Source organism: Corapipo altera, unplaced genomic scaffold (assembly GCF_003945725.1).
Source record: "Corapipo altera isolate COAL_440 unplaced genomic scaffold, ASM394572v1 271, whole genome shotgun sequence".
NCBI classification, from domain to species: domain Eukaryota; kingdom Metazoa; phylum Chordata; class Aves; order Passeriformes; family Pipridae; genus Corapipo; species Corapipo altera.
The window spans coordinates 4201706-4225675 of NW_020884935.1; the positions used below are offsets into that span (position 1 = coordinate 4201706).

The window sequence follows — 23970 nt, forward strand, 5'->3', positions numbered from 1 at the left end:
CCTGACCTGCCCTGGCCGTGTGTCTGTGCCAGATCCGGAAGCGCCATTCCAGCGGGAGCACGTCCGAAGATCCCTTTGCTGCCTCAGCCAGGGAGTACGTGGAGTCCCTGCACCAGAACTCCCGGACACACCTCCTGTACGGCAAGAACAACGTCCTGGTGCAGCCGGTGAGCCTGGGCAGGTTGGGGCCATTGGCTTGAGAAGTCAGTGGGGTAGGAGAGGGTGCAGCTCACACTTGTCAGGGGCTCAGGACAGTGCTGCCCTCCTGCCTGACTGTGTTGTGCTGAGGGAGATTAGGACATGACAGATGCTTTCACTGCCTGCCCAGTGTGAGTGTGAAGTGGGCCTGTAGGCAGGAACAAACATACTGGACCATATTTCATAAACCCAGCGATTCTATTGTGATTTCCCTCTCTTTCTAGTAGTAATATTAAATACCAGCACTTTTGTTGTTAAGGTTTCCCTCAGCAGTTCCCAGATAATGCACCTCTGGAATTTATGGGGCATAGGAACACTGGAACATATAACTTCTAGAGGTACTTTGTGCACTTTAGTCACCTGGGTTGTCTATTTGTTGCTTCTGTGAACAGAAAGATGACCTGGAAGCAATTCCCGGATATCTGTCCCTTCATCAGTCAGCAGATAATTTGACATTAAAATGGACTCCAAACCAGTTGATGAATGGAACCCTTGGAGATTCAGAGCTGGAGAAAAGGTATTCATTACACTCAGGAAAGATGGGAAGCATTCACAGTGTTTATTCCTTGTATACTTGACACCATGGCATAAGTGTAACAAGGCTGATTTAATGGAAGGACTTCTTGAATAGTGCCTGAGTTGAGGCCTTGGACAGCTTGGGTTCTGTTCCTGTTTTGTCACAGATGAAGCAACTTTCCAAGGGTCCTGGCCTGCATTTGGATATAAGGCCTTTTCTAAAGGAAAACAAAAACCTGCTCTTCCATGTGTTCAGGAGAAAAGGCTCAACACAACCTTCTATCATTAGAATTCTTGTACATCCTTTCAGAGGGTCCCAAATCACTTGGCACCTGTGGCTGATCTCAGCCTCAGAAGAGAGACCTGCAATGTCATTGTCTTTCCTTAGATCAGTTATTCATTGGATTTGGGATTTTGCTTCAGTAGGAAGACAGGTAGTCTTGCACCAGGCAGGTATGTCTCCTCAGGGAATGCTTCCTTCAGCCCCAGAACCATGCTCTCAGATGCTTAATCCACACCATTCTTTTTCTAAAACTTCATGTGTATTTTTCGTAGCACATTAATGAATATGGAAAAACCAATGTTTCCTGCACTTTCCTTCCCTCTTAGTGTTTACTGGGACTACGCACTGATAGTGCCACTGAGCCAGATTGTCTGCATCCACTGCCATCAGCAACGTAAGCATAACCCGTCCTCTCCTGTGTCCCCCAGAGCCCTCCCTGCCAGGGGAATGTTAATGCTGCTGCCAGTTTTTGTGGTGCCTCTTAGGGGGTTGTTATGAACAGAGACAAACGGTTTTTCATCTTCAGCTGCCTTCACTGAAGGGCCCAGTGAGGCTCCTGTGCCAGCACTCCAGTGTCAGCTGATTTCTGTGCTTTGGTTTTTCTGTGTGTTGGGTTTTCCTGGATGTCTGTGCAGAACTGCACTTACAGGAAGCTGTCAGAGGCAGGTGTTAAACATGGAAGCTTTGGCTTTGTAAGCACAGACCCCTATCCACTGAGCATTTCAAAAAAGGAAGGGGGGAAAAGCAGGCCTGTCAGCCTTGTCCACAGTGGGATCATCAGCCTGTAGAAAGAGCGTGTGTGTAACCAGGCCACCCTCTGTCACCCTTGGACCACCCAGAGCTCATAAGCCCATTCTGCTCAGTGGAGGGAGAATCTGGAATGCCACTTCTCTCCCACTGCTTTCCTGACCACAATCCTCAAGTCAGAATCACAGAGCAAAGACACAGAACATTTAGAAATTTTATTTGAGTCGTATTTGAGTTACAATTGAACTGAAGGACTTCTTGAACTAAGAGCCTGTTTTAGAAGAGAGTTTAAATATTTTGCTTTAAAATACATAAGCAGGAGAGCCACTTGAACTATGTGGCTCTCTTTTTCTCTCTCTGTGTCAGGAACACCTCTGATCATTATGGATGTGTGGGAATGAGTGTTAAAATCTGCAGTCCCAGCTGACAGAGGATGACAACTGCAGGAGGCCTGTCACAGCTTGCTTGTATCTTGAGGTTCTTTAGGACTAAAGGGCTGAGATCATCCCTAGATCACACTGTGTCTTACAGAGGTCTAGTGAACTACTTAGAGATGATCACCAATAAAATTAATTTAGAAAGTAAGAGTAGAAAATAGAGGTTCTAGTGTAACAGTGTGGACTCCCCTTGTCCTTCTTTGCAGCAGAAAGCAGATGGACATTAGTCTTGGTGAGCCAGGATGGAACTCAGAAGCCTCCACTGCACTTCCCCCAGGGAGGGCACCTCCTCGCCTTCCTGTCCTGTCTGGAGAATGGTCTCCTGCCTCGTGGTCAGCTGGAGCCACCACTGTGGTCTCAACAGGGCAAGGTACTGTCTTTTCTCGTGGGCTGCTGGAGTAGGTGGGGTTGATCTTAATGTGCCTGATCCACAAGGTCTGGGCATTCATTTCCAGCTGCTTTATAGTAAAGTGGGAGGCAAAATAACTCCATTTAGTCAAATTTGATTCTTATACAGATAGTCTATAAAAATTGTTCATACCTTCATTGCCCCATTGAGCAATGAACTACAATCTGCTGTTGCATCAAAATACAGCCAGGTGGGAGGAACAAGACTGGGATGGACTGGGACAGAGCTGCTGCTTGGGGTGCCCAGCTCCCACAGATTACAAGAAAAGGCTGGTTTACAGTGCACAGAAAATCATGTTTCGTGCCCCTGAACCACTTGCTGTGTATGACTCCACATTTTCTCCCTCACCTCCTCCCATCATTGAAAGTTTGAAGACTTAAAATGCTAAAGGTCTGCAGTAATAGTGTGTTGTACTCTGTCAGTAGCTGAATGCATGGAATCATTATTTTCTCTAGGGTAAGGTATTTCCAAAGCTTCGAAAACGGAACAGCAATAAATCCGTGGACATGGAGGAGGTGCCAGCTGAGGACACATCCACAGACTACGTGTTCAGAATTATCTATCCTGGACACAAACACGACAACAGTAAGTGCCTTTGTTCAGCTTTGTTTAAAACAAACAAACAAAACCCCAAACCAAACATCTGATAAAATCTTGAAGTAATATCCTGGGAAGTACCTGGAGGTAACAGACAAGCCAGGTTTTTTGGGGGGTGGAGGGGGAAACTCTATCACAGAATTTCACTGAGGAGATAATTGTGATCAACATGTACAACTTAGGTTTCCTTAATGCAGTGGGACTTGTTATCTTAGGAATGGAGTCGAGGTGGGGAACTTTATTTATATTTACTCTGTGTTTTGCAGAGGAAGTTTTCAAAATACTCCCCTGGGCTTGCAAACTAAAACCAAAAAGATTGCTCGACTAGTCAAGAGCAGCTTTGCTCCCGAAGTGAGGATATTTTTACTGGCCACACTGCTTGCTTATATTGTTGTTATTAGGAAAAAAAACCCATAAAACTCAACTCCTAAAGTACTCCAAGAACCCCTTGGGCTAAGTTTTCCTGGCTTAGAAGCAAGAACTTAACAATGGATAAATAAAGGCCCTTCCAAGGAAATTAATGAATTCCCAAGCACCAAACCACCTCATGTCATCAGTGAATACAAATTCCTTACATGCAAGAAGGCATTTGAGTTAGTTCTCAAACAGCACATTTGGTTTTGTTCCCCTTGACAAAGAAGCAAGAATTTCCCCAGAAGATCAGACCCTAAAGTTTACAGGGGATTTGCAGTTACTGCTCCTGTTGGGACTTAGTGCAGCTGAAAAAGCAGGAATCTCCACTGTACCCTCCTCACCCTGGGGACTGGGCCACAGTGATGGCCAGGCTGTGCTGGGGCTTCTGGGCTGGCACAGAGAAGTCCATGCACACACCAGCAGAGCATGTTCTGCCTTTGCCTGGATGGAGAGGACTGCAGAGTCCAGGGGCACACTGGGCACAGACCTGTGGGTCCTGTGCCAGGCAGAGGGCTGGCCCTGCTGTGGGGTCCTGTGTGTCTGCAGGACCAGGCAGAGCTGGGGAGCCAAGGTTTGCTGCCCATGAGGGCAGGGTGAAGGACAGGAGCTAGTTGGAGCCAAGAACTCCTGCAGAGCTTTGCTGAAAAGCACACTCAACTGCTGCAGGCACTGGGAGCTTTCTCCCTTGCCATGATGTGACACGTGTGCTCTCACAGCCTGTGCACACTCAAAGGCTGCCCTGAGTTTGGTGGAGCTGCTTTTTTCTGTAAGAAACTCATTTTTCCTACCTGTTTACAGGAGCTCGTACCCTCGAGAAGAGGGCAGGATTCAGGTCCTTTATCTTTGCTGACCATGTCCTTTTGAGCTTTCCCACAGAATCGAGTTCTCTCTTCTTATGCTCCTCTTTCACTATTTTCTTTGAGCAGTAACTATTAACTACCACCACTTAGCTGCCAGCCGCTCTACCTCTGTTGACGATGATGAGGAGGAGGAAGATAAGCTACACGCAATGCTATCAATGATCTGCTCTCGGAACCTCACAGCTCCTAATAGGATGAAAGGTTTTTATCCTCCTCCCCTGTGTCCCAGAGCTCCCTTGCAGCTCCTTCCACTGATGCATACAACAGTGTTGGCATTATTGCAGGGAAGAACATTTCACGTACACCGTGAGCTCTGGAGGTAGAGGTGATTGTGCAGAGAGGCTGGAAATGTGCTCACAGCCTGTGGGGAGTGGGAACAGCATCTTCCCTCTCCTTTGACATGTGTACTGCTGAACAGGCAAACCCCCTCTCTTTCCAGAGGCTTCCTTTCCTAAAGGCTGGACACTAGAGCAGGTTCCCCTAAGAGAAGGAGGGAGTGTAACAGCTCTCTGTGTTCTCCCTCCAGGAGCTGGTCATGCACAGAGTGGGGAGGGCAGCCTTGGGTTGGAGCACTGGGGCAGAACCAGTGCAGCAGGAGCAGTGACGTGCTGGGCACGGCCAGGAATGGATGTGCCTGTGTGGGCAGGAGAGGGCAGGAGTGTGGGGGGGGACAGTGTTGGCCCAGGGGTGGTTCGGGTACACGAGGCCACTCTGGACACCTCTGAGAGGCAGCAGAGGTGTGCAGAGAAGGTTGTATGGAGATGCAGTGCCTTTCTGGGTCAGTGCTTTCATTCCACTTGCATCCATAGGCTGGATGGGCTTCAGAGGATCAGCTGTGAGACTCTCCACCACCCTCCACAAATCTGCCACCTATTTATTTTCCTAAAACAATCCATAACAGATTATTTAAGTTGGTATTCTCAAGAATTGTGTGCATTTGGGATCCAGTAGTGTAGTTCTGGATTCTGAGAAGTCCTTGCTTTCTCTTACACCTTTAAATAGTGGAGCAGTGATTTTGGTTCCAAGTGATGTTGGCCCTGGGCTGATGGGACTGACTGCAGGAGATGCTGATTGCCCTGCATCTCTGTACAGTGCTGACGTTCTGCTCAGACAAGGCATGAACAGGTGTTCAAGGAGATCCTCCTAAATTCCTCTAGGCTGCCCACACACTTATCCCAAGGGAGCAGCCCCTGGAAACTGATAAAACCCAGACCAAGTTAATAAAGAGTTCTTGGAAAGCATAGATGGAAAGAAGCTGTGAAAATAGTGTTCCCCCTGAAAAAAGATGCTGTTTTAGGAAGTTTCAGTGTGTCCTAACTGATCATGCCTGGATAGGGCAGTAATGGGAAGGAAGAACATTTAACTCTGCCATGTACACCTTAAGAGGCCAACTGGTCTAAAGCATAAGAACACAATTTAGTCTTTAGTCAGATGATGGAAACTTTAAGTTATCCCACTAGAGTGGCTGTCAGGTGTCTGCTTTTGCTTATTTAATCTTGAAGGGGATGGCAGAGTTAGGGATGTGTCTGCTGGACTAGCCTGCCTGGCCAGCAGCCCTGTTCCATAATGACAACACTGTTGTAGCAGGTTTGCAGCCATTTGCTTTGACATTTTGCAACATGCTCGACTTTTGCATGTAGCTGAAGTTACAGATAATACCACTATAATTAAATAAAAGATGCTGTTCACTCTAATTCTTCACTAATTCAGGTACCTTTCATCTGAATCTTTAGGTTCTGTGGGGTTCTTTCCTTGTTTCTCTAAAAAATGGAATAAAAAATTAAAACTGAAAAACCCACTTTTCCTGTCTGTAGAGGGGAGGCAAAAATGATCTAAAAATGTTTATCCAGTGGTTTTTATTTGAACCCAATAAGAAGCTGCAATAAATACTGGGTCATTCAGCTCCTTCCTGAAGAATTAAGGTGAAGAGCATTTTTGCATCACACTTTGTTTTGTGTAGTGGAACACACGTGACTGCTTCCGCATGAGCCTGTGCTTTTTCTGTTAACAAATGGTTTTACTCCACTCCTTCCTCACCTCTGCCCATTTTCTAATAGACACTCCTAAAATGCTTTGTGCTACCTTGATTTAAAATGCATGAGATGGTTTGGAATTGCCCCCCCCAATAAATGTCTGTTTGAAAAGCACGGCCCAGGGGACTGGATTTTGCTTATAAATGTTAATTTAGTGACATACTTTATGACATAAATCTTGGTATTTGCCTTAATTTTAATCATGGGTGAGCTGAAAGGCCAGTTATTTATTATAAACCAAAAAAACCACGTGCTCAAATGGCAGTTGGAAAGGCTGAAGAACTGAAGCCAAGCTTTCTGAAGGAAACTGCTGATTTTTTGAGTTGCCTTCTTGAAGCTGGTTAAAAAGGCAAATAGATTTGGTGGAGCAGGGATAGCTCAGGAAGCTGCATTGTACTGTTGGATCCCATATTCCTGCAGAGTATCCTTTTATCAACTTGGTGTGGACTTTAGCAGGACTGGAACTGTCCTTTTGTGCTGAATATTTTATAGGATCTGGTTCCAAGGGGGAAAGAAGCATCTTCTGAAAGTAACTGACTTGGTTTAATTTCTTTCATGCTTCAACTTTCACTCCAGCTGGACCAGCAGTTTCATGGCTGATTCCAGGAACTGCAAAATGAAATTCTGAGACCTGAATTAATTAGAAGGTTGGGCTAGATGATCTCTTCTGGCCATAAATACCATTTCCATAGCATTACACAAGAGCCAGCTCAGTTGTCACTGCAGCACCCTTTTCTCTTTTGAAACATGAACTGGGATGTGCATGGGCAAGAGAGGGGGAAATGGTGAAGGGATTTGGCTTCCTGGGAAGGGCCCCTGCTCAGCATGCAGCAGGTCCAGCTGTGCCCAGAGCAGTGATTCTGAGGATGCTGCTCTCCTGTTTCTGGATCAAGGTTCAGAGCCTGCTGAGAAGTAAAGCATGAACCCTTAGAATGCACAGAAGGAAGAGGAGGAAAGAAGGGAAAAGGCTGATGTGCTGCTGTCTTGTTTGGTTTTTCTGCAGACACCGGTGAGATGATAGAGATGCAAGGCTTTGGGGCAAACCTGCTCTCCTGGCAGCTGGAGCACTGCAGCCAGGGCTCCTCCTGTGTGTCCTGCTCCACAGGCAGCTCTCCCTATGACATTCCCAGCTGCTGCAACTGCATCCACGACCGGTGAGCAAGCTGTGCAGAGAGCTTTCCCGGGGGACTGTGTGCATGCCACAGGTAAAAGCAGGAAGGTTTTAGTGGTTGCAGCACCAGAGTAACAATTTTCAAGTAGTTTCTAACATAAAAAGATGGACTTAAAAGCAATAAATTTAATTTATAGAACAGACCTATTAATCTACTCTCCAGTCACACTTTGATAGAAAAATTGCATCTAGTTCTTTTGTCTAGTGTAACAACTTCAGCTCTGGAAGCATTATATGTAACAAGTCATTAACAATTACAATGAAGGACAACAGTTCACCTCATTTGACATGGACCTTTACAGTGTACTTGCAGCAGTGGCTGCATGTGCCAGGGGAATCTGTTTGGGGCCAAAATGTTGGTGGGGAAAATGCTTTAAAAAGTGGAATTTGTTATTATTGCGTCCTTTAACTAAATAAGTCTTGGTGCAGAGAAGGAATTGCTATGTGTAGGACATAGGGATCAGCATGAAATTCCTGATGCTCTCTCTCCTCACAACCTGCCATTGTCCTGTTGATGCCTCTCCACAGAACTCCACTAAAGATGTTGTGTGAAAGCATGAAGAGGCAGATCATTTCCAGAGCCTTTTATGGATGTGAGTGAAGCTTCTTATATCCAGTATCTTTATGCTTATCTAAACAACATGGGATGTTTGGTTTAGAAAGAAGCCCCACCCCAACTTTATTGCTGTGAGTCAGAAAAGCTCCAGGCAGTAGGGTGGATGTGACTGCAGTGTCACAGCTTCATAATGCCAGTATCTTGTGGGTTCTGCAGATGGCAGTGGGTGAAGGGATGTGCAGACAGAATGTGGTTTGCCGTGGCAGCGTAACAGGCTCCTTGGATTTTACTGGTCTGTGAAAGATCTGTTTAATCTTCAGCTCTGTTGTAATTCCTCGCTGTGACACCGTGCAGTGTTCAGTTCACAGAGGATGTTGGTGGCAGGTTTACTGTCCCAGGGGCTGGGCACTGCTCACGGGTGAACATTCCCCCCAGGGCTGGCCCACTGCCGGCACTTGTCGACGGTGCGGACTCACCTCTCGGCCCTGGTGAACCACAGCATCGTCCCCCCGGACCGGCCCTGCAGCGCCACTGGGGGCCTCACCAAGGAGGTCTGGAGCAAGTACCAGAAGGACAAGAAGGTCAGTAACACGACACCTTCATGTGCAGCTCCGTACACAACTGCCCCGGGCATGGAAGCACTTGGAACGGGCCCCAAGAAATATTAGAGGTGTTTTCTGCCCTCCACAGGGCCACTTCTCTGTCTTGTAAGAATGAGTTGATTCTCAAAATCTCTTCTCTCCTTTGCTTCTCTGATGATGGCAAAGATCTGAATTAACTTCAAAGCAACTGATCTCATGATGACTCCAGTCTATTCCAAGTTAGATTATTTTCATGGGATATTTCACTGGATTTGAGCTAAGGCCCTAAAGGCTTGAATCAAGCTGCAAAATCTGTCTAGTGCCCTGCCTGTATTTCACTGTCTGTGTGCTCAGTGTGAAGTGTCTTTGAGTGTGCCTGAGGAAAATACAGGTATATTGCCTTCAACACCTCTTTCTCCTGCCTGCTGTAGAACTACAAGGAACTGGAATTACTGAGGAGAGTTTACTACGGTGGGGTGCAGCACGAGATCCGGAAGGAAGTGTGGCCGTTCTTGTTGGGTCACTACAAATTTGGGATGGCCAAGAAAGAGATGGACCAGGTAAGCACAGCTTCCCAGGAATGGGAATTACCTTTGCAGAGAGTAGGTTTTGTTTTCTGAATAGCAAGGGTTGGTTTTTATTACTGTTAAATATTCCCAAGGGAAAAATGCTGCTGAAAACACAGGTAACCCATGTTAGCAGAGGGACTGTGATACCATGCTGTTACGTCTGAAAGTCACTAGATGGGAGTTCTTTCTCGAAGTCAGGGAACTTGCATTCAGCTCTGCCTGTGGCTCAGGGCACTTGTCCTGAGCACATTCACAAATCTGTCACTTAGAAAATGGAGAGACATTGACATTTGGATAGGAACTTGACTCATCTCTCTTTTATGTGGTGTGTTAGCTGAGTTACTGCATCTGCATATGTGGACTTCTGCTGGAGCTGGGAACAGCCCAGATGGACCCTCTGGAGTTACTGTCCAGAGACCAAAAACACCCAGAAGAAGGTTTGGTTTGTAAGTTCATTATGCTTTTGTTAGACTTAAATATGTGCCCCTGTAAAACACATGATGTGACTTCAGATGACACACTCTTCTTTTTAACATCTCCCATTCTGCTGCTAACACTGGTCATGAATAACTGCCCAGGTTATGTCACAACCTTATTCTGCCATCTGAAACCTGGCATGAAGTGTATCGTTTCCACTAATGAAACCACAATTTGCCCACCTCTCAGTTACACCATCTCCCTTTGCTAATCTGTTTATAGCAACAGCACCTTTCTCCTTTGCTGAGTGCTGTCACTTGTTGCACTTACTCCCTGAAGGAGAGGAAGTGATGTGCTCCCCTGCAGAGCCACAGGACTGCAGCAGGACCCAGGCCTGTGGGCAAGGGCTGGACTGGGTGTTGGTAAAACATTGCTTTGCCCTGACATCACCCAAATATTGGCTGAACTGGATAGAACAGTAATGAGGTTTGCCCTGGAATATAATTAACACATTAATCTGCTTTTCAGTTAGTGTTATTACCAGGGAGATAGCACTCATGCAGTAGCTTATCCTGTTCTAGATTAAATTGATAAGGAGTAGTTTATATATTAAAACATTTGGCATTTTCTAACTCCCAAGTACTTTATATGCCAAGGGATAGTTTATATCCTGTGAGCACCTCCAGAGCAGAAGGGCGGCCTGACCTCGAGCCTTTCCATGGGCAAATCAGCTGTCTTGCAAACAGGGGCCACTTTATAAACAGCTCTCTTCTTGCTAAACATTGCTATGGCAATTTGAGTTGTTTTCCTCCCACTAATCTTTATTATAAACCAGTTCTGAACACAGATGGAGAAATATACCCCTTCACTGTTCAAACTGGGTCACAGTCCAGATTCTCCTCCCTGAGATCCAGTCATCTTTGCAGATGTTTATATAGATTTTCTGGCTGCAGTGTGTACATCAGAACTGTTCTGCTGAGCAAATTCCTGCCCTTCCATGCCACCAGCATCGGAAGAAGATGCAGTACCCCAGAAACCACAGAGGGCAGTGAGTGAGCCCTGCTGGTTGCCCTAGCTCATGAGAACTGAAAAAAGGGCCCAGATGCAGAGTGGGAGATGTGAAGCCATATCTCAAGGATGCTAGCTCCATCTCCAAAGGGCATGTGTACAGCTAGAACACAGCAGATTTGGCAAGAAGACATAAATAATGGAGCCTGTTTGTATGACAGGAATTACAGTAAATTCATAAAGAGATGATGCAAGATAGAAAAGATTTGATCTGCAGAATTCAGGCTGCTATAGAAGATTTTTCTCCCTGTGTTTGTACCATACTAACACAGGGATGCTCCAAACTTACCTGGAATTCTAAGGAGCAACTCAACACCAGTAGTGAACAACAGTAATAACTGACTCCTCAAAGGAAGGGGCTGTGGGGACTTACACTGAATGTAAGAGTCTGTTAAAGGAATGACATGAAAACAGTCATAACACCTGCATGGACAGGGAACTCCTCGTGTCCTTAACTGAAGTCATCGCAGGTGATTTATCATCTTTGCCTTCTGATGGTATTTTTGCAGTTGTCCATCAGTATCTGGGGCGCTCCCAGACATGGCTGTTCTCCAGCCCTCCACTAACTGTTGTATTTTATGATTTATGACTCGACAGCTACCTCAAGTGACAAATAGCCTGCAGCTCTTAGCATGAACACTTGGGTAGCAGCTCAGCCAGCGGAGTCCAGAGCCTGGAGCCAGCTCACTATTGTGGTTTCTCTTCAGCTCTTGACAAGTGACAGAGTAATAAAATTACTGCATGTCCCTTAATAGCTCTAGGGGAGTTTCTGTGTCTGTCTTTCAACAGAGAAAGCCACTGAAAGCAAAGATCTGTTTTATTACTGTGGGACCAGCGCAGGTGGGTCTGGCCATGCACAGTGCAGCACTTGCCTCAGACCTCTCCCTCCTGGCTTCCTCCCGGTGCTAATGCCTTCTCTCCAGGGGAGCAGCACCTCAGGATGTGTCTGTGTGCCTGCAGGTGGACGCAGACATCGCTCTGCAGTACCAGAAGGTGATGGCAGAGTGGAAGGCCTGCGAGGTGGTTGTGAAGCAGCGAGAGAAGGAGTCGCACTCGGCCACGCTGGCCAAGTTCTCGTCGGGCAGCAGCATCGACAGCCACGTCCAGCGGCTCATCCACAGGGACTCCACCATCAGCAACGATGTAGGTACTCCCTTCCCACTCACCATCTGCTGTGGGCAGCACTGGGCACTCGCAGAGGTGCAGCCCCGGGAAGCAGAGATGGAGGTTAGCACAGCTCCATCAACCTGGGTCCTGTGCAGAGACTGGAGCTGTAGTGCCTCTAGGATAGAGTGAAGGCCAGGTTGGAATTTTGGGAATTCTGTAGCTGTTCTTAAGCAGGACCTGCCTAAGGGGCTTTCAGGTTCACCTTGTTAGGAAGATCCTCTCTCACAGAGGATTAGCTCCGCAGGTCTCTCCCTTGCAGGTCCCTCAGTCAAATCCAGCACAGAGCAATCGATCGCTACTCTGAGGGCGTGTTTTTGGTTTTGCTTGTCCCAGGTGTTCATATCTGTGGATGAAACGGACTCAGTGGAGCGGGAGCCCAAAGGGCAGGACGAGCCCCCGTTCCCGGCGGTGCCGCCCGACACCCCCGCGCCCGCGGCCGTGGAGTTCGACTCCCCCGACTCGGGGCTCCCGTCCTCCAGGAACTACTCGGTGGCCTCGGGCATCCTGTCCAGCATTGACGATGGGCAGAGCGGCTCCTTCGAGGATGGGGCTGAAGAAGAAGGCAGTGCTGAGGTGGGGAGGACTGACCCCAGCACACCACGGGTGCAGAGAGCCAAGGCAGTGGTGCTGCAGTCTCAAGACTCTGTCTCAGAAGAGCAGCTGTGTTCCCAGGTGGATTATTTAATGGATGTGGCTTCTGTCTGCGCTGCATCCTACACAGTAAGTCACAACTGCAGTGCCAACATCTCTCTGCACAGAATTGCTTTTTTAGCAAAGACTTGTACTTTTTCAGATAGGATTTAATGAGAGACAATGCCCAACTAGAACTACAGCTGGTGGGATGATAACTGAGGGTTTTTGCATCCAAATCTTTTCATCTGGATTTTGAGCTAGATTTGAAATAAGACAGCAAGAAAAATTTGTCATTTTTTAAGTGGGAGGGCAAGACAAACAAGTGGCACATTTCTAGCAATTAAAATTTTCCAGAGGCTGGGGGGGTGCAGAACACACCGCTTGTAAGATTCCAGTGTCATTTAATTCAAGCTAAACCCCACATTTAATCAAACTGAACCACAACTTAAATCTATATTCAAGATGCCACCACCTCTATTACTGTTGCAGTCAACAGATTAGCAGCTCAGTCTTTGCCTCTCTCTGCTGAAGTTGTTTAGCTGGATATAACCATCTGGAAGTAGGACAGGCTTGGCACATTTTTCAGTGCAAACAAATGTGTTTTACTTGGCATTTTTGACAGTAATCGAGCATTTTGATGTCCTCATCTGCCCAGAGTGTAATTGTACTGGTTTTGGTTTGGTGATTCTCAAAGCAAATCTGCACAAAGTCCTGGGAATGCTCTAAACTCAGCAGATCTAACTAAAACTTCTCTTTTCTAGATAGAGTTATTGGACACTGTTGCCTTAAACTTGCACAGAATTGATAAAGATGTCCAGAGATGTGACCGGAATTACTGGTATTTTACTGCCGAGAACCTGGAGAAGCTCCGAAATGTCATGTGCAGGTAATGAACTTGTAAAGCCCACCACTTTCACATTTATGTCACAATCCATAAACTAATCTATAAACTATAATAATATGCAAATAACAGTCTACAAAAATTCTCACTAATGAACTTCAAAGAACTTGTAAGAAGGAGCTGCAGGAGGGCAGCTTAGAGCACAGGTCCAAGTCTGGAATGCAAACTTGAGAAGATTCTCACCAGAGGCAGACCCTGTTTTAGAGAACTATCCTCTGAATGTCCTAAGAGGTTTGGGTTTCTCCTGATCAGGATAATACATCCATGCTCTGAGAGTGTGCTGTGAAGGTGACAGGAACTGTGCCCAGGTCCATACAGTGCTAAGGGACGTGTGTAAGTAGACAGAAAACCCAGCTCTACAAATCCAACCAAAGTCAAACCACTGTCTGACCACTGACAGCAACTGGAAACAACAGAAAGTTGTTTTCCCTTCTGGGAATACAAATTGCAGTGGAGGTGGTTCAGCTACACACCCTTAATGCAGAAAGTGTCATAGACTTTAGCAGTCAGAAAAGAGAGCAAAATTCCACTTAGTGGAAAAAAGAAAAAAAAAAATGCAAAAGCCCAGGTACCTTTAACAAATCTGGGCTTTTTCCATAGACCGTTGAGCCTTTGTCAGCTGTTTTTTCCCAAACCACTGAGATGCAAGCTGTGTGTGTGAGGGTTGACCTCTCTGTCGAGGCAGCAAACAGTAAAGGGCTGTGAAATGCTCTGGGATGGGAGGTGTCAGAAAGTTCTGAGACTCACATGTTCAGCAGCTCCTTAGGATTTGATCTCACATATGGAATCATCCTTCAATACAAGGATTTCTTCTTTCCACAGCTATGTCTGGGAGCACCTAGAAGTTGGTTATGTCCAAGGCATGTGTGACCTCCTGGCTCCTTTGATGGTTATCCTTGACAATGGTAGGAAGGCTTTTCCTTTGGGACATGTTGCTATCCTTAGTGACATCTTCCCTTAGAAATGGTGTTTCAGAAGGAGTTTCTGCCTTAACCAGGGCTGTTTTCTCTGTTTTGTCTTTTCTCCACCTGTGGCTGTTGTTGAGATGGCTGACATTAGTATCTCAGGGCTGCCCTGTTCACTTACTGACTTCCAGATTAAATATTACTCAATTTAGTAAAATTACTGTGTTCTGGCAGTTGCTGAAGCTGAAAAGTCAACTGCAGGCTGGGTTCTTTGAAACTTAATGAGTAAAAATGGTCCAGAGTCAGGTACCAACCTCTGTTTCATCTAAATCCTGGGATTAGGGAACAGCAAATGGGAAGATCCTGTTTTTCCCAGACCCTGCAGTTTGTTATTTTGGTTCAAGTCCCTGCAGCACTGAGTGTCTGTGTTGTCCCTGCAGATCAGCTGGCCTACAGCTGCTTCAGCCACCTGATGAAGAGGATGAGCCAGAACTTTCCCAATGGAGGTGCTATGGACACACACTTTGCCAACATGCGCTCCCTGATCCAGGTGAGTGGTTGGATTGTTTTTGAAAGAGGACAAGGCTGTGGCAGAGGCTCAGGACTCAGCTGGTGCCACAGTGAAGGCCAGGAGCTCCAGTGACTGGGATTCCATCTGGGACTTCAGGGCTGGGGAGGAGGAGAGTTGTGGTAAATGGGTTTGCAGAGTTACAGCCAGAGAGCAGAAGTGGGGAGGGGGAGATGAAAGTTTGGCATTTGTTGAAAATCTGTAGGATCTTCATGTTGCTGCTTGGACCTTTAAAGTGATGGTGAGGATTGACTGTGTCACCCCATCTGTGCACAGCAGGGACTCCTCACCCCAGCCCTGCCCAGGCACACAAGTCACAGGTTGGCACACTCAGGAAAAGGCTGTGCCTGTGCCAGCAGCTGTTCTGACCACAGAGCAGGGCATGAGGAGCAGGGCAGGAGTTTTAACCAGACTCCAGAACCTCTGACCTTGGCTACTTTCAGACCAGATCCTGACAGCTGATGTTTTCCATTCTAGATTCTCGACTCAGAGCTTTTTGAATTGATGCACCAAAATGGAGATTACACTCACTTTTACTTCTGCTATCGCTGGTTCCTGCTTGACTTTAAAAGAGGTAATAATGTTCTGTGCCTGTAATTTAGAGTTGTGTAGAACTGTAACAGCTCAGTTTTGGTGTGAGTGTCGGGGTGGTGAGTGACAGCTGGGATCACAGGGGAGTTTGTAGCCAGCTCAGTAATGCAGCTCTGAGATGAAACAGCACTGGAATGGAGTCCAGGCTTAGAAAGGGGTGCTGAAAATTCCTGATGATGTGATTAAAGCCACGTTTCTGCCCAGTGCAAATGCCTGTTTGCTCAAGGTGATCCCAAGATGATCCCACTGCTCTGTAAACTTTGATACCTCCTGTCTAATCCTTCTGATGAAAAGGAGCAGCTCAGCCATAGCTCAAGAGCTGTTGTACTCTGAGTGAGGTGCTCTGTATCCTGTGGGAGCACCCTTGGATCCCATGATCCCTGCACAGGCACACTCCAGCAGTGTTAGTGCTGACAGCCCTGCTGCACAGCCTGGATATACACTGACATCTGCAGCCTGTCCTGTAACCCAGGAGAGCTCCTGGGCTGCTCTCACATGGTCACTGCAGTTCAGGCTCCTTTCTGGGCTTGGCTCTGCACCACCACACCTCCAGGCTTTGGGATTTGTACTTTTAAGCCAATTCTGTGCCTTATGTGCACAAGTGACAGGAGTTGGCTGGAGGAGGGGGGAGAGGAGCAGGAGGAGTTGTCAGGGTCTGTTCTGTCTGCCTGAGGCCTGTAGACATTAGTGAGAGAGGGGGCCATGGTCAGTGTGAATAATCAGATGCTCTTGTAATGTTTATTCCCATTCAGAATTGTTGTACGAGGATGTATTTACAGTGTGGGAAGTTATTTGGGCAGCAAAGCGCATCTCTTCAGAACATTTTGTCCTTTTCATTGCCTTAGCACTTGTGGAAGTTTATCGTGAGATTATCCGTGATAACAACATGGACTTCACTGATATCATCAAGTTTTTTAATGGTAAGAGCCATTTTGATAAAAAATAACAAGCCTTTGCTCCTTCCCTTTCTCAGACTGTCATGGTGCATTCTTGCAGTTGTGACAAGCCCCTGCTCATTTTAAGCTCTGAGTCTCTCACTTTGTGTAAATGATGAGCCCAAGTGTTCCTGTGCTTCCTGAAGCTCTGCCTTGGCACACACAAACACCAGTGTTTTCAGACCTACCTAGGCCATGGCTGGTGGTCGCTTCTTCCGTGGGAGTGGGGATTTTTACCACAAAACAAACTTCACAATTTCTGTTCAGAAGTTTTGCTGTGATGACTCTTCACTCTTGGCTTCACAGGAGGTGCTGAAACGTTGCTTCATTTTTTTGTAAAGTCTCTCCAAGGTTTTAGGCTTGCCAGAGTGGTTTGTGTTCGCAGGGCTTGACCCTGCTGAAGCTGGAACATGTGAACAACTGTTCATGGAGAACATCCCAAGCCACTTCCATGGGTGATTCCCTGCTGGAGCAGCCACCATCCACTGCCAGAGCAGGAAATGTTCTGCCAGAGCAAGGTCTCTTCCTGGCTGAGAATGGAAGTTGGTCCTAAACCAGGGCTTCCTATTAGGGTTTCTAAACCTTTTAAAAGGTTTGGAAACAATTGTGTAATCACAGTAATTTACTGTATTATCAGTGCTGTGGCTTTCAGCCATCTGTTGCAGAAGCCCCAAATTTGGTTTTGTTTTTGCCTCAGCCACTCTTATTCCAAAGCTTTCCTCAAAATCCCCCCCAAACAACCCCCCCCAGTACTGCCTTTAGCTGAATGAAATGTTTATTGTGGAGCTGAGGGTTCGGGGCTGTCGAGAACTGCTTTGTGACCACTGCAGTGGCCATGTCTGCATGTGGAACTATGGCCCTTGCCCCAGGGACACACAGCCCTTCTTACCTGCATTTATCATCTGAGTCCCAGCCACCCAGCAATAGTCCTGCCTGGAGAGGAGCCCTGCTCCCGTGGAGTGCAGCTGTACATTCCTCAGCTCCCTGTTCCTCAGCTCCCAGGCCGGGCACAGGGCACTGGGATTTCTGCAGGGAGAGACCTGACACTGGAGGGATCAGATCTCTGTGCCAGGAGCTGCAACACAAGGGATTCATCCCCTTCTTCTGTCTTAAACTCTCCCAACCCCCTACAATGCTTTGTGGTTGTTTCTTATTATGCTAATTAATTAATGCTAATGCTACACGAATATCAGTGCCAGGGCAGGAAGGTTGTGCTGCTGCCAGCTCAGTGTCTGTGTGTTGCAGAAATGGCCGAGCACCACGATGCTGCAGAGATCCTGAGGATAGCAAGAGACCTGGTCTACAAAGTGCAGACACTGATTGAGAACAAGTGACCGTGGACAGACTGTCCCTGGGAGCCATCAGAGGGAGCATTCCTTGCACTGTAATTCCAAATGGTGTTTTAATTGCATCTTCCATGTAATGTAATAAATAGCGAGGAGATTTGTAACAGACTTTTAAAACCAGAACTTTCCCTTCACCAGATGAGGTTGGTGTTTGATAGTCCTTGTTACACTCACTTTGTATTTCTAGACAAAATCTTTTTGCATTCTCTGTTTCCCTCTCCAGAAGACATCTATCTACATCTCTGTGATGTTAAGAGGGGGGATCTGACATTCTGGAACATTTTTATTTTGACTTACTGCACCTTTAAAGCCTGGATGCATGTCCTGTGCTCTGCCAGGAGCTTCCATGGAGGCAGGGCTGGATCCAGTGTCACAGGTGTTGAATTGGGTCCTCGGAGGAGCATGGTCCTGGACTCACTGTCTTTGCCTTGAACATGGAAGAGAATGTGTCTGAGCTCATGTTGCTAAAACATTTGAGTTTGTACTGAAGTCGATAAGATTCCTAGCTGGGAGAATGGCCTTAAACTAAATAACACAGTTCATGGGAGCAGTGATGAGCTCATTAGCTAAAACACCAGTTTAGCCTTGGCTGACTGGCTCACACTGCTCAGTCTTCATGGCCCACACAGACCTGCCTTCGTTTTGCTTTGCAACTGACCTTGCCACCATTTCCAGCTGCCAGGACCTGCCTCCTGTTGTTCAGGTGAGCAGGTTCAGCCCAGACAGGTCCCTGCTCATGTTGGCAGCTCCTGCTCTGTGCTGAGCAGAGCCATGGATTCAGCTCCCATGGTACAGAGCCTCCTCCAGATCACTTACTGCCCACTCCTCCTCCTCCCTGCTCTGCAGAGCTTTCTGGGAGGAATCTCCGTGGGATCCTGCAAATACAAACCAGGTGCTGGTGTCCATGGGCAGGATGACCCTTGCCAGGTGAAGGGGCTCTGATGCTGTGCCAGCCCCGTGCTGGGGTGGAGCTGTCCCGCTGTCCATGTGCCCTGGATGGTCTGTGCCCATCCCTCCTGCCCGGCCTCTTGGCAGGGAGCAGGTCCTGCCTGTGGGGCCTCCTCTTCATCACACTGTACAGTTCATCTGTGCTCTCCCTGCCCTCCCCAGCTGCATGTTGTTGCCAAGTGAAAGTGTATCCTGCAGCCAGAGGGAGGGAGCAGGTTCTTGCTGCAGGTTCCATGGATGTATGTGACCCTGCTCCCAGAACTTGGGACTTTGCTTAAGCACTTCAAGTATTCCAAAGTGTTCCCCCCTTTACCATTAGAACCTTTTAAAAAAAAACAAACCCCAACTTTGAATCTGAATTTTTGTGTTTCTGCTTTTTTGGTTTTTTTTTTTATCCTTCAGAGCAGCCAGTTACACAGCTGTGTTTCCATGAACAGCTCTGTGTGCTCTTCATGGCACAGTTTGGGCTGGTCCCAGTCAAACCCCCTGCCATGGGCAGGGACACCTTCTCCAGGCCAGGTTGCTCAGTTTACATGACTTACATCTGCTCACAGGAGCTTTTAAAAATTAGATTTTAGCAAAAAGTGGGGTAGCGATTAAAATTATTGTTTGATGATTCAAATATCGATGGGAAGGATTTGCTCCAGTAACCCTGCTCTGGTGGCTACCCAAGCTGGGGGCACCCTTGTGCTCTGCTGGACCTGAAAATAAAAATGGTCAGTAATGGTCTGCAAAGGGAAAAAACGGACCCCCCGTGCTGAGCTCAGTAGCCAAGGCCTCCCTTAAACTGGTCTTGCAGAATTTGAGGGGAAGGTGAAGAACCCCCAGCCCAAGGCCCCCTCACTGGTGTTGGCAGACACCTCCAGGGCCGAGCACGTGGTCAGGGCTCTGTGCCAGGCACTGCTGAGGCTGCAGGGCAGGAACCCCCAGGGCAGCACCCCTGGGAGTCACAGCAGGAGAAGGTCCCGAGGGTCTGTGGTGGGGCTGAGCCCCCCGAGCTCCAGCTGTGCCCAACCACGGCCCCGACAATGCTTCAGGTGTGTCTGAAGGATTCAGTTTGTTCACCTGAAAACTGAAGTAGTATTTTTCAAGAGTGAGAAAACCTCCAACTCCCAAAGCCTGAGGAGTGATGGATGTACAGATAAAACTGCACTATTTTCCTTTGGTACGTTGGGAATGTTCTGTACAGCTGTTTGACACAAACCCAGTCTGCAAACTTCACTGTATTTGTTACAACATTCTGTTTGATTGGATTTTATCAATGTCATGTATTATTTATTTTTGTTGGGAGCAAACTATTCTCTTTATCACTCAATTATTTATGTTTAAATGTAACATATGAATAAATACTTATCATCAAGGCATCCTGGTGGAGCTCTCTGGAAGCACTGCTCTCCCCCAAGGTGATTTCAGCGACAGAACAGGGAGTCCTAAGAACAAGGCTGGGAAGAGAGGGAGAGATGTAATTAACATTTCTCTGACGAGCTGCATGGGCTGTAGTGCTAAAGGCAGCAAGTAGGTCACCACCAAGTGGACTCCTGAGGTCCCTTAGAAGACTTTAAGGGCAGCTTTAAGTGACACACAGCACCCACCAGCACCAGCCAAGCCTGAGGCACCCCAGCCCAGGGGCAGAACCAGCCCTATTGCAAGTGTTAAAAAGTTCCATCCTGCAGTTTTAGGCCTGATTGTGCTGCAGCTGCACTGAATCCAGCTGAGCTGCTGGGCTTCCAGGAAGAAAACATCCTCCATCACTGCCAGTCCCCTGTCAAACCTCGTGTCTCCTCTGCAGCAGGGACAGTCCCTCAGTCTCACCTGCCTGCTTTGCTGCTACTGGCAGTTTTTGCAGCAATTTTCTGGGTTTTTTTTCTTTTTTAGGCTGGATAGCTCTGCCTGGAGGTGGGTCCCTGGGGAATAATGGAGTGTTTCCCCATTCCTGTATAAAAAAAGCCCAACAAATGCAGGGTGAGTGCAGCCATCCCTCAGCCACTGCTCATTACAGCTGCTAATCAGGTATTTATCCCTATAAACGAGGATCAGCCCTTTATGAAGTGCATCCAAAGACATGTTGGCCTAAATAATCTTCCAGTGCCCTTGTGTCCTCTGCCTTCACCCATCTGCATGGTGTGACTGGGGTGGGCAGGGGACACGGGCACCACAGCTGGGGTTACTGCTGACTCTTGTCTGCAGAACATTCTTCCCTCTTACTGTCTCCCACCGTTCCCTTTGCAAAGTCTCAGTAGCTTTTAAAGCTGTTTAGACCCGTGGTGGTCCCGCCCCCTCCCCAGCCCCTCTGCCCCACGGCTGAGCCCACCCGGGGGGACCAACCCAGCCCCACCACCCCATGCCCCTGACCTGCTGCCCCCCAGTGCCACCTGGAGGGTTTGACTTGCCCTGCTCTGGCTGACCAGGCACTGCATCCATGTCCTGGAGACAAGGGACTGGGAAAACCTGGGACTCCACCTTCAGCATCTGCAGGAGAGAGCAGTTACAGTGAGGCAGCTCTGGCCGGGCTGCACAGCCCATCCCTGGCCCCGCAGATCCCCCACCCACTGCACAGAACGGACACCCCAACCAGGGCCCGGCTGCCCACGGGGGCTGGGACAGTCCCACTGTGGTGGTGGGTGCCCAGCACAGTCCCCAGGGGGGAGGGAGCCTCACCTGACAGCCACGGGCAGGACGCTGCTCTGACGGGTGTTCCCGGCTCTGGAGGGACCCCACGGCAGGGCTGGGATGGGCTCCAGCTGGGCCCGAGTCCTCCCGGCTCAGCAGAAGGGCAGGTGTCTGGGCACAATTTCCCAAGTTTTTACAGGTTCCAGAGGCTGCAAAGACTTTGCTTCCCCCCAGCCTGATCCAGACACAGCCCCCGGAGCTCCAGCCCATGGATCTGTGACACACACCTGGAATGGCAGCGATGGCTCCAGAGGGAGGGAAGGCTTTGCTCTTGGGAAATTACAAACAAGGTGTGCATCTGCATGCAAAGCACAGGGAGGCAAATGCAGAATCCTGTTTCGGAGTTCAGTGCATGTTTATTTTAGTTTTATATTTATTTCAGGCAAGTGCTTATTACATGGATATCATTCATGTTGGATACCTAAATTCTGGAGCATGAAGAGCCAGTATTGTACAGCTGAATAGTAAAAATACAATATGTACAAAATTAGTTGCTTTTTCACATAGCAGATGTATCCAAACACATAAAAATCTTTACAGTCTAGTTTGTCAATATTCAGTCAGTAAATTGGTAACACAGTGACACGTCCTCACTGTAAACACAGACTGCACCTGCCCAGGTGAGCACAACACTGGGGCTCCTGTGAGGGGCAGGGGAGGGATGGGGCTCTGGGCCAGCAATGGCAGCGACTGGGCTCACAATCAGCAGCTCCAGTGACACATTCCTAATGTGGGAGCGCAGCAGGAGAAAATAAATAAATAAATGCTTTAGCCAGGAGGGAGGGAGGTCACATGCAGCGACAGAGTGGGGGGACCTGCTCCCACCATGGCTCCTCACCCAGTGATGCCCAGGCTGGGGGCCTGACCAGACACCAGTAAATTGTTGGATGGTGCAGTCAGTCCCTGATTTCTCACTCTGTCAAGCACCCCCACACTTTTGGCTCAGGTTGTTAAGGCGTATCTGTAAGGCATTGGCAGCGGGATCCCGCTGGCAGCACACTGGGATCCTGCTGGCAGCACACTGGGATCCCGCTGGGGTCCCTCTGGCAGCACACTGGGGTCCCTCTGGCAGCACACTGGGGTCCCACTGGGGTCCCTCTGGCAGCACACGGCCCTCGGGCTGGTGGCCAGCCGGGCTCAGGCCGGAGCGTTCCCGGTGCGGAGCAGCAGCACCGCCAGCACAGCCCGTGCCTGCCACAGCAACACGTGGGGAGGACGTTCCTGCCAGCCAGCCAGGGAAAATCCCAGCACAGAGATGGGCTGGGACACTTCCCTGACAGCAAGACCTGACAGAGGTGAGCCACCACCCCCAGCCAGCCCTGGTGGCTCTGCATCCCACACCTGTGCTCCTTCATACTCAAATTCCTATTCACAGCACAAGGAAAGGGGTGAAAAACAGGCCCCACCCAGAGCTACAGCAGGACCAGCCATGCAGTCCTGATGAGGAGCACAACGGCATCCCAGGGCCAGTTGCCAGCAAACCCCAGCACAGAACAGCCCTGTCCCCGTGCTGCTGGCACAGGATGGATGCCACCAGGGCCTTCCTTTGCTGTTCAGCAGCCCCGGGTGAGGAGTGAGCTGGCGTGGGAAAAGCCAAACACAACCTTTGCCAAGACTGTGCCCACCCAGTGCTGGGCTCGGGCTGGTATTTTAATAGTTCAAATTTGGATTATGAAGTTCTGTATAACTGGGACAGAAAGAAGCCATGACTGACTCTATCCACAGAGTATTTTCCTCCCGCTCCTAATAACTGATGTTTGACTCAGGAAGGAAATAACCTAAAGACTGATATAAACCATTTTAATCTGTCCAAAATGGTAACAAGGAATGGAAACCAGGCCATAAGGATGAACTTTTTCCTCTCCTATCCCAACAGCTTTTAGAATCAAAATAATAACCGCTCAGAAAGAAACAGATGCCAAGTCTTGGAGGAGCCTCACCTGCAAGCACTCAGAGCTCACCTCCACACCAGTTCCAAGAGCTGTACAGCAGCCAAGTCCCGGCTCAGGGCAGCCACTTATCTAATTAAGCTAATTAAGGAAGTGCCTAAATGCTGACAGGCCGAGACAATGTCCTGCTCAGGTGAGCAGAGGTCACCTGGTTCATCTGGCCGAGGCCACTCACCCCTCTGGGGACACTCCACACGTCACAGAAAGCAAAGGGGCCAAACAAGCACCAGGCAAGGACACCTCCCCTGCCCCCAGCACAGGGGGGCCCCCTCATACCCACCCAACCCCCAACAGTTCCCACTCGTTTTTTTCTTTAAATGCAAAAAACTTCCTCAGGATGCAAACCAGTCCAAGGAGACACAGGCCACACACAAAAACCAGACACGATAAGCCTTGCATTGCATGTCTACAGGAACCTACCAGGCGTGCGCACGGACAACCACACCGACACCGACACCTCACCGAAACCACCCAAAGGCATTTTTTTGTTTCTTTTCTTCT

General features: G+C 48.3%; 1 protein-coding gene across 5 annotated transcripts in view; it reads left to right on the forward strand.

Moving 5' to 3' along the window:
• The window catches only part of SGSM2 (small G protein signaling modulator 2), a 42291-nt gene extending 23115 nt beyond the window's left edge, over positions 1-19176 (forward strand). Inside the window, exons 7-24 of one of the 5 annotated variants that reach the window (XM_027660182.1) lie at positions 33-167; positions 591-715; positions 1324-1391; positions 2388-2551; positions 3046-3175; positions 4528-4662; positions 7498-7648; positions 8194-8258; positions 8657-8802; positions 9234-9362; positions 11817-11999; positions 12357-12743; positions 13418-13542; positions 14380-14462; positions 14903-15012; positions 15508-15604; positions 16374-16541; positions 17802-19176. In XM_027660182.1, the coding sequence (XP_027515983.1) occupies positions 33-167; positions 591-715; positions 1324-1391; positions 2388-2551; positions 3046-3175; positions 4528-4662; positions 7498-7648; positions 8194-8258; positions 8657-8802; positions 9234-9362; positions 11817-11999; positions 12357-12743; positions 13418-13542; positions 14380-14462; positions 14903-15012; positions 15508-15604; positions 16374-16541; positions 17802-17890 (2490 nt within the window). In that variant the 3' untranslated portion in view covers positions 17891-19176. The remainder of the gene's footprint in view (positions 1-32; positions 168-590; positions 716-1323; positions 1392-2387; positions 2552-3045; positions 3176-4527; positions 4663-7497; positions 7649-8193; positions 8259-8656; positions 8803-9233; positions 9363-11816; positions 12000-12356; positions 12744-13417; positions 13543-14379; positions 14463-14902; positions 15013-15507; positions 15605-16373; positions 16542-17801) is intronic. The other 4 variants (XM_027660184.1, XM_027660183.1, XM_027660185.1 and 1 more) reach the window with 4 other exon arrangements.
• The last annotated feature ends 4794 nt before the right edge of the window (positions 19177-23970 follow it).